Genomic DNA, 10,923 nt, shown 5'->3' with positions numbered 1-10,923 from the left:
ATATATATATATATGTATGTGTGTATATATATTTATTTATTTTTATTTTTTTAAGAGAAGTCTCTTCTGCTCACAAAGCCTGCGTTTATTAGATCTATTTAAATGTATTTTAAAATGTAATTTATTTCTGTGGTTTCTTCTAGTTTTTTGCATAATTACTCCATTCACATGATCCTTCAGAAATCATTGTAATATTCTGATTTATTGCTCAAAAAACATTTTTTATTGTTATTGTGGTGAAAACAGCTGAGTAGAATTTTTTCAGGTTTCTTTGATAAATAGAAAGTTCAGAAGAACATCATTTATCTGAAATAGAAATTGTTTGTAACATTATCAACGTCTTTGTAATCACTTTTGATCAGTTTAAAACATTGTTTTACATTAAGTATTAATTTCTTTATTTTTATGTCTTTGAATGGTATGTTGTATAATGTTACAAAAGATTTTTATTTTAGATAAATGCTGATCTTTGGATCTTTCTTATTCATCAAAGAATCCCTAAAAAGTACTCAACTGTGTTAAATATTGATAATAATAAAAAATGTTTCTTGAAATCAAATCAGCATATTAGAATGGATTGTGTGAACACTGAAGACTGGAGTAATAATGCTGAAAATGTAGTTTTGATCACAGGAAAAAATTAGTTTTTAAAATATATTCAAATAAAAAGCAATTATTTTAAATAGTAAAAGAAAAATCATATTATTTTCAATTAAATAAATGCAGGCTTGGTGAGCAGAAGAGAATTCGTACAGTTCAAAAACTTCTGACTGCTTGTGTATTTGATCAAATATGCTGTAAAAACAGTAATACTGTGAGATATTGCAATTTAAAAGAACTGTTCTCTATTTTATATATTTTAAAATATAATTTATTCCTGTTGTTGCAAAGCTAAAACCACCATCACCATTTTTTTCAGGATTCTTTGCTGAATAGAAAGTTAATATATGAATCTTTTGTAACATAAATGTCTTCACTGTCACTTTTATCAATTTAATGCAGCCTTGCTGAATAAAAAAAAATCTTAACGATCCCAACTTGTGCTGTCTCTCTCTTTTTAGGAGATGGGGGTGCTGTAGCATATGCTCTGGTCTCTGGTTCTGACCATAAGTTTGAGGTGGATTTGAGTACGGGTCTGGTAACCACTATGGGTTACTTGGACTACGAGACCAAGACCAGCTATTTAATGAACGTCTCAGCCACAGATCAGTCTCCACCATTCCACCGGGGCTACTGCACCGTCTACGTAACTTTACTCAATGAACTGGACGAAGCCGTGGCCTTTCTATCAGCTGGTTACGAAGTATCGCTGATGGAGAACATCGCCACAGGAACAGAGGTGGTCCAGGTGAAGGCGCAATCGGCCGATAACCTGAACCAGCTATCGTACCGCTTCGACCCTGACACCTCACCAGCTGCCCTGGCACTCTTTAAGATTGACAGTGTCACGGTGAGAAAACTTGATCTAACCTAATAGAAGGATACAGTAGGCTGTCATACCTGCCTGTCAACATACAGTTAAAGTCAAAAGTTTACATACACCTTGCAGAATCTGCAAAATGTTCATTATTTTACCAAAATAAGAGGGATCATACAAAATGCATGTTATTGTTTATTTGGTACTGACCTGAATAAGATATTTCGCATAAAAGACCTTTACACATAGTCCACCAGAGAAAATAATAGTTGAATTTATAAAAATGACCCTGTTCAAAAGTTTACATATATTGATTCTTAATAGTGTGTTGTTACCTGAATGATCCACAGCTGTTTTTTTGTTTAGTGATAGTTGTTCATGAGTCCTTGTTTGCCCTGAACAGTTAAACTGCCTGCTGTTCTTCAGACAAATCTTTTAGGTCCCACAAATTCTTTTTGTGTGTGTGTGTGTGTGTTTGAACCCTGTATTTGGAGAAGGTGATTTTGGAGAATGATTATGCAGGAAGGGTGGGATCTTATGCTTTCAAAACTACCTTGTTATCACTAGCCTCTCTGAAATCGCCTAACCTACTTTTAAGATTTTTTTGATGTTTCTAAATGTGTGTTCACACCAAGAGTGATGCAACAATGTGATGAAAGGATGTGAAAACGCAACCAAAAAAGAAAAACATTGTGTGTGATGGTGCATAGACGATGACTTATTTTTACTAATCAACTAGTCAGCAGGTCAATGACTACAGCATGCAGCTTCAGCTGTTTTTGCCATTTCCGGCAAAGCTAGCAATGCAAATGCAGTACTCTCAGGTCTGTTTAACACATTTGCTGTGGTTAAATCCATCCAGGTTAGATTTTTTCCCCCAAAAAATCAGGGCAGAAAATGTAAATGGTTATATTTTATTGGCCAGTGAGTTTCTTGCAGGGTAAACAAAAAATAAAGCTGGATAGTAAGAGAAATAAATGACAGGTTTAGAATGGGTTTTCTTTACCAGCTTGACACTGCAAAAAATCCTGCTTGGTATGAACAGAACAAGTGCCCAAAACCACTGGATTGTCTCACTTTGGTGAAAATTCTGCTTTTATTCAGTCATTTCTCTACATGGATTTTGTCAAATAAAGGACTTTGTGTGCTCTACAGGGTCGTATTACTGTGACAGGACTGTTGGACAGAGAGCAGGGCGATTCATACACTCTCACTGTTGTGGCCGATGATGGAGGACCCAAGAGAGACTCCACTGTGGTAATGAGTTTCTCCATCATCTGTTCAGTCTGTAGGCCAAACTCACTAAAGCCTTACTGTAGAGAATAGTGCTTACAAAAATGAAAATTGGCTGAAAATGCACACAGACCATCTAAGAGGCAGATGAGTTGGTTTTTCCATCAGAACATATTTGGAGAAATTTAGCATTACCAAAGTCCCTTTAAGGCAAGTAATGTCACTCGGCGGCCATCTTTGAAACGCTACTTGGGCAGGCAAGTGAAGCTCCTATCTCTTTGAATGGGGAAACATCAAATTCTCCAAAACTATTCACCAAACTTACGATTAAATTTCATATTTTAAATCTCCAATGAATTCCAACAAGAACTGCCTCATAAATATGGTTCCTTGTGCTCCAATAACGTTAAAAAACGCTTATTTTTCCGGCTAAATGAGCCAGTGCGCATGCGCAGTACTGAGCGCACGTCTTAGAGCGCCGACTGTTTCTATAGCAACCGGGACTTCTAACTGCAGCTGCAGTGATGCGCTGACTTTACTAATCAACGATTGGCTCTTTCACTAAGAAGGCGGGGCTTCGCGGCCATAATGAAAGTTGCATTTTTCCCCATTCAAAACTATACGAGTGACAAGTCTTGGGTATTCTATAGTCTTTGGCATTACATCAGTTGCTCACCATTGGATGTGAATGGGTGCCGTCAGAATAAGAGTCCAAACAGCTGATAAAAACATCACAATAATCCACAAGTAATCCACTCCAGTTAACATCTAGTAAATGTTTGTTTATGTGATGTTTTTTAACTTCAAACTGTTGCTTCTAGTCAAAGTATAAGTCTTGTATGCATAATTTTGCTTTCTCCAGTCAAAGAAGTTGTCTCGCCTGAATCAGGTGAGAAATATACACAGATCAAACACAGTTTACAAAAGAAAACCATTCAAAACAGTCCTAAACAACTATGTTGGTGGATTTTGATGAGAGAGGACAACAGGATATGGACTTTTTCACTGGAGGAAATGTTATAGATCATGGATTTGGGCCAGAAGCTACAGTTTAAAGGTAAAATGCTACCCTGGACCACAAAACCAATCATAAGGGTCAATTTGTTGAAACTGAGATTAAGATACATAGTCTAAAATCTGACTGCTTTCCATTGATGTTTGATGTATGGATAAGACACTATTTGGCTGAGATACAGCTTTTTGAAAGTCTGGAATAAAAAAATATTGAGAAAATCGCCTTTATAGTTGTCCAAAGTTCTTAGCAATGCATATTAGTACGTTTTGATATATTTACGGTAGGAAATTTACTAAGTATCTTCATAGAACATTATCTTCACTTAATATCCGAATTATTTTTGGCATGAAAGAAAAATCGATAATTTTGACCTATACAATGTATTTGCTATTTCTACAAATATACCTGTGCCACCTAAGACTGGTTTTGTGGTCCAGGGTCACAAATAGCTTAATAATGGATTTGTTATTGGAGTTGTGTGGATTATTGTGATGTTTTTGTCATCTGTTTGGACTCTCATTCTGATGGCATCTATTCACATTCATTGGTGAGCAAGTGATCTAATGCTAAATTTCATCAAATCTGTTGAGACAAACAAACTCATCTTCATCTTGGATGGCCTGAGGGTTAATACATTTTCAGGAAATGTTCATTTTTGGATGAAATATTCTTAAAACATTAGTGTCTGTGATAGTGATGTGAAATGTATACAATATTATTTTGATGTACTGTATAAACATGTAGTTTAACCTGCTTTACTATTTTTTTTTTTATTTCCTTCCTGATGCACATTTGTAGAAGGTAAGTGAATGATTCATTTTAATGCAATGAATGATTACTATTCTGTCAGAAAAATAGTTTATAACATCTCAGTTTTCATTACTCTATTCTTTTGACAGGTGTCAATCACTATTCTTGACCAGAATGACAACAGCCCAGAGTTTGACATCACTTCAGATTTGTCAGTGGATATTCCAGAGGACACACGAATTGGCCAGAGAGTTGCGGTCGTGTTGGCGCGGGACAAAGATGCTGGAAAGAATGGACTGGTGAGGGAGAAGAAATACTCAAAACACTGTCAAATAAAATGTCAATCATCCGTAACCCTGTCTTCATCACCTTCTCGTCTCCTTCAGGTGAATTTCACCTTGATCGCAGGGAACATGCAGGATGTGTTTAAGATCAACACAGCCAATAATACCTATGGAGAGGTTTACTTAAATGCCCATCTGGACCGTGAAGCAGTGGACCGTTATCTGCTTAAAGTAAGAGAAATTTGCTATGGACACACACTGTGGCTCTGTAACAAACTCATATTTTATATCATATGTATACTCCCTTTTTTTAAAAGGCATGTTATATTAGAAATATACATTACTATTTAAAAGTTTCAGTAGGAGTCAGTACAATTGTTGTCTTTCTTTCAAAGCAATTAATACTTTTATTTAGCAAGAATGCTTTAAATTGATCAAAAGTGACAGTAAAGACATTCATTGTTACAAAAAAATATTATTATGGTTATGTATTGAGCAGAGCAACAATGTTTAACATTCATAATAATAAGAAATATTTCTTCAGCAAATATATTAAACCAATTTCTGAAGGATCAAGTGACACTGAAGACTAGACTAATGGCTGCTGAAAATTTAGGTTTGCATCACAGGGAATAAATTACATTTAAAACTTTATTTAGATCGATTAAATCTAGTTATTTAAATTGTAATATTACTATATTTTTTATCAAATAAATGCAAACTTCGTGAGCCTAAGAGAAAAAAATAATACTTACCGACACCAAACTTTAAAGGTAGTGTAATTTATTAATAAATGTACTAATAAAATAGTTACATCTCATTAAAATTGACTAAGCACTGATGATGCTTTTTAAAGCCTGTCTGTCTAGGAAAAGTAGACATGTAGGCATCTCACTTTGAATAAGAAAATGTCTTCTTTGTCCATGTTTCCTTGTAAAGTTAAAAATAGCACGTTTTGCATAATTAGTTCGGAGGTACATGGGTGTTTGTTTACTGATGTCCACGTGGATTCCTGTTTGTGTGTGTGTGTGTGTGTGTGTGTGTGTGTGTGTGTGTGTGTGTGTGTGTGTGTGTGTGTGTGTGTGTGTGTGTGTTAATGTGTTTGGATCAGGTTCGGGCGATGGATAATGGTTCCCCTCCGAGGTTCACAGATGTGTCCCTTACAGTGAATATTTTGGATGTGAACGATAACCCTCCCGTGCTGCAGAGCCCTCGTGGGTACAATGTCAGCATCAGTGAGGTCAGAACCACAGCACCTCACACCAGTGATATCAATTTTAATTTTACAGAATATTACCGTTATTATTATAACATTATTTTAAAATATTCAAGAAGGATTGAATAAAGACGTTAAAGTAAGGCTGTTTTACTTGTAATCTTTACTTTTTTGCAGAGTTGTGGACTCGAGTCAATGACTCGAGACTCGACTCGGACTCGAGTCACAAATTTGATGACTTGTGACTTGACGACATAATCAAAGATGACTTGCGACTCGACTTAGACTTTGACAGCAATGACTCGAGACCTGACTTGGACTTGAACCCTGTGACTCGGCAAATCTTCTAAAGAAAAACTTCAGGGAGTTCTGATCAATATAGGCTGAAGCGAATGTATGATTAGCGCAGCATTTGGCACTGAGCCAGAGAGGGACTCGCTAAGTGAGCGCTTGTAATGTTTTTATCCACATAATGTTAATGATATTTAATGTTTTTTAGGGGCCATTCACATGTCGAGCCTAAAAACGCGTGCAAAACGCTATAGGCGCGCCGCTTTGTCTTTCTTTCCAAACCGCTCTTGCAGCTTGCGCTCCTGTGGCGTGACTGGCGTCAGGATAGGTAGGATGAAATGTTAGAACACCGGCTCTCACTACAGGAGTTTTAAAATCCTAACCGAATATGAATTCTGGTTGCAGCGCACACATACGGAGAAACTTTGCAAATTATCTTACCTGAAATCCTAAACATGCATACACTACAATAGCCTATTTGAAATTCGTGGCGCATCACACTACAAGATATTATTAGGATAATAATGCTGGAGGGAGCATCTCTCATGATCTCTCTCTGGAAGGGTTCAGTGTTCAAATGCACCTGGCCGCAAAGCCCCAGGAAAAGTAATTACCATGAATGTGTCGGGCAACGCCACATTGAACGATTAAACTAATATTGTGATATGCTTTTGATACGTTATGTATTGATATGTTTTGATATATATAACTATGGGTTTTAATTTAAATCGTGATGACTTGAGCAGGCTAAATTAATCTTTCTGCCGCTGGTCGCAATTGGTCGTTACTTAAAAAAAACAAAAAAAACCTTGAATTTAAAAAGCAAAAAGTGTTCCAAAAATATCTCTAAATTAACTTCATAAACTAAAGAAACGAAAATAAATGTAATCACTTTGCTATTAAAAACAGCAATAATGGGGAAGAGAAAGAGAAAAAAGACAGGTTCCAGTCGGACTCGGGCCAGTAGATGAGACGTCCGACATTTTTGCAACGAATGTTTGTTTAATAGCCTATTTAACATGGTTATTTGGGCTACTTTCTTATTTAAATATATTATTTATTTGATTTATTTTTGCATTTTTTGGCTGCCTGTTCACTGAATGAAGTGCTAAAATAAACACGCACTTTTGTTAATAATGTTTGAGCCTCATTTATTTTGTGTTTCAAAATTATATACATATGTATTTTATATATATAGGCCTAGATACACACACGTTATAATTTATATTCATAAAACACCACGTTTGGGAGGGGAAAATCGGGGCAAAATCAGGCTAAAACTCCTGTAGTGTGATCAACGGGCTTTAAGCAACCATGACCCGCTCTCCATGAAGAGGCGGAAGTTTTAGTATAGGATAAATGGATTTCCAGCATTAAAAATCGCTTGCAGTAGCTCTGCTATTAAATTTATTTAAAAATGGTTATTCCTGTACAGCTAGGATAAGCTGTTTTTCCAACTTTGCAGTGCTTTCAATGTTATTAAGATAAAAGGATAAAGCTGTTCGGTTGGTTCTCGTCACAAGACGGTGAGATGTTTTTATCTCTATGCGGCGCGGATGCGCCTGGAAAAAACGAGCGCGTCGCGTACACTATATCTATGGTCGCGACCGCGTCGCTTCCATACAGCGCGCATACCGCGCGTCTACATTTGAAATTTGAACTTGAATATTCACTGAATATTTAACAAATGAAACAGTGGACTTAAAATAAATTATTAATTCAATTAGGCCTATATTTGATCACAAACAATGATAAATTCCTCAATAAAACATCACTAATTATTATAGTCTATATTTTATAATTATACCTACTATAGACTATTATTGACTTTAAATTTACTGTAGTAATTAATACAGAGACACTTATTTGGGCAAACAGCACTAGTGACTTGTTTAGGACTTGAAGCTTAAAGTTGAGGACTTGCAACTCGACTTGGACTTGCTCGTCTTGACTTGGGACTTGACTTGGGACTTGTCTGGCTTGACTCGGGACTTGACTTGAGACTTGAATGCAAAGACTCGAGACTTACTTGTGACTTGCAAAACAATGACTTGGTCCCACCTCTGCTTTTTTGTATATTTGATTATACATTTTATTACATATTTTGTTAATTGATAGCCAAAAAAGAGAAATCTAATCATATGTTATTTATTGTAATGTATTATTTATTGTTATTTACAGTGCCTTGCAAAAGTATTCATACCCATTTATGGTATGAGTTTTATGTGGCAGCCTTATGTTAAACTGCTTTAATTTACTTTTTTTCCCACATCATTCTACTCTCCATACATCATGCACTATTGGAAATTAAAACATTGAAATAAGCAAATTGCATAAGTATTCATACCCGTAACTCAGTACTTAGTTGAAGTACCTTTACAGCTTCAAGTCTATTTGAGTATGATGTGACAAGTTTTGCACATCAGCATTTGGCAATTATCTGCCATTCGTTTCCTTACCTCTTAACCTCTCAAGCTCTGTTAGCTTGGATGGGGCTGGTAGACCAGAATTTTTTGATTAGGTTTAAGCCCAGGCTCTGGCTGGGCCACTCAAGGACATTCACAGAGTTGTCTATAAGCTATTCTTGCTGTGTGCTTAGGGTCATTGTCCTGTTGGAAAGTGAACCTTATGCCCAGTCTGAGGTTCTGAATTCTCTGGACTAGGTTTTAATTAAGGTTATCTCAATTTTTTGGTGCATTGAGCTTTCTTTGTCCTTCGACGAATCCCCCACTGCATGAGGCTGCTAACAGCACACTGTACTTTTGGGATGGTGCTCTGCAGGTGATGAGCAGTGCATGGTTTCCTCCATATATGATGCTTGGAATTGAGGTTCATCAGACCAGAGAATTTTGTTTCTCACAATCTGAGAGTTCTTTAGGTGCTTTGTTGCAAATTCCAAGTGTGTTTTCATGTGTCTTCACTGAGGAGAATTGAATCTTGCCACACCGCCATAAAGCCCAGATCAGTGGAGTGTTGCAGTGATGTTTGTCCTTCTGTAATTTTCTCCCATCTGCATATATGATCATGGAGCTCAACTACAGTGACCATTCTTAGTCACAAGTCTATCCAAGACCCTTCTCTATTAAATGCTCAGTTTGTCCAGGAGGCCAGTTCTAGGAAGAGTCCTAGTTGTTCCAAACCTCTTCCATTATGGATAATGGAGTCTTCATGCTTTTGTGAACCTTTGATGTAGCAGAATTTTTACTGAAGTCTTCCCCAGATCTGTGCCTTAATGCAGTGTTGTCTCTGAGATCTACAGGCAGTATTTTTGACCCCAGGGCTTGGATTGTTCTCTGATATGCTTTTTCAGCTGTTGGACCTTTTATTGAGAGGTGTGTGCGCCCTTCCAAATCATACTCATTCAAATGAATCTGCCACAGGTTAACTCCACTCAAAGTGTGGTAACATCTGCAAGTAATATGAATGCTCCTGAGCTCAATTTCAAGTGTCCCAGATAAGGGTATGAACATTTATGCAATGGAATCATTTCAGTTTTAAATTTTTTATTATTTGCAAAATTGTTCCAAACCTGTTTTGTCATTATGGTGTATGGAGTGTAGATTGATGTGTGGGAAAAAGTAATTTAAAGCATTTTAGCATAAGGCTACAACGCAAATGAAGGGGTATGAATACTTTCGCAAGGCACTACATATTTAGTATTCATTAGTGTTGTTTTTGATCTAACTATCTATTTTTTTTTTTCAAATATTTGGAAAATAACACTGGGTATCTATATGGTTGTTTCAGAATGTGGGTGGCGGTACGTCAGTCCTGCGTGTCATGGCGACAGATCGAGACATCGGTCCCAATGCCATGTTATCTTACTACATCACGGGTGGGAACCAGGACCTGACCTTCAGAATGGACCGTATGACGGGAGAGATAGTGACCCGACCATCACCTCCTGACAGAGAAAAACAACAGCGGTACACACTCACTGTGACTGTGGAAGATGATGGAATGACACCTTTATCAGTAAGTGTGTGTATGTGTTAACAGTGTGTTTTTCTTTGCGATCTTTCATCAAAACAATCTCCACCTCTAACTTATTCACCAAGGCCACATGGGTGGAGAAAAGTAATAAATTAGCCTGCATTTCAAGATCCAGTTAGATCCCAGTGGATACAATGAAATCCCTTTTTTTTTTCTGAATATTTTATTTTTTTGACTTTAAATTTAAGAAACTACATTTGCTCTTTAAAAAGCCTGTCTGAACAACTAAACAGCAAAAACAGGAAACCACAACTTGCCTTATTTTTGAAACAGGAAGTTGCACTCTTAAGAGCTCTTTGATTCCTGTTGTGAAGCTCACAGCAGTCTGGGTTTCATCAAGTGTGACTTTTAGGCCTCTGGTATCTGTATGCACTTTCTAAAGCATCTAATAGATGCTGAGTGCTCAAACAGTGACAGATTGAAACTGAATTTTAGGGATATGTTGACTTTTCAAATGACTCAAGGGTAACTCTTTAGTCAACGAACTAAGAAGGAACAATGCTTCTACAGCATTTATTAATCTTAATGTTAGTTTCAGCATTTACTAATGGATTATTAAAATCACAAGTTGTTTGTTAACATTAATGCACTGTGAAGTAAAATGTACAAACAAGGAATGAATGTATTTTTATTAACTAACATTACAGATTAATAAATAGTGTAATAAATGTATTAATTGTTCGTTCGTGTCATTTACTACTACAAATGACACCTTATTGTAAAG

General features: G+C 36.4%; 1 protein-coding gene across 1 annotated transcript in view; it reads left to right on the top strand.

The window, feature by feature from the left end:
• Positions 1 to 10,923, top strand: part of cdh23 (cadherin-related 23) — a 317,998-nt gene that overhangs the window by 260,102 nt on the left and 46,973 nt on the right. Inside the window, exons 30-36 of the mRNA XM_073834861.1 lie at positions 1,062 to 1,450; positions 2,573 to 2,674; positions 4,464 to 4,466; positions 4,565 to 4,714; positions 4,802 to 4,930; positions 5,811 to 5,939; positions 9,954 to 10,181. Coding sequence (XP_073690962.1) covers positions 1,062 to 1,450; positions 2,573 to 2,674; positions 4,464 to 4,466; positions 4,565 to 4,714; positions 4,802 to 4,930; positions 5,811 to 5,939; positions 9,954 to 10,181 — 1,130 coding nt within the window. The remainder of the gene's footprint in view (positions 1 to 1,061; positions 1,451 to 2,572; positions 2,675 to 4,463; positions 4,467 to 4,564; positions 4,715 to 4,801; positions 4,931 to 5,810; positions 5,940 to 9,953; positions 10,182 to 10,923) is intronic.

The sequence above is a fragment of the Garra rufa genome, chromosome 2, assembly GCF_049309525.1.
Source record: "Garra rufa chromosome 2, GarRuf1.0, whole genome shotgun sequence".
In the NCBI taxonomy this organism is placed as follows: domain Eukaryota; kingdom Metazoa; phylum Chordata; class Actinopteri; order Cypriniformes; family Cyprinidae; genus Garra; species Garra rufa.
Note: the sequence above shows the minus strand (reverse complement) of the source record. Positions and strands in the feature narration are given on the sequence as shown.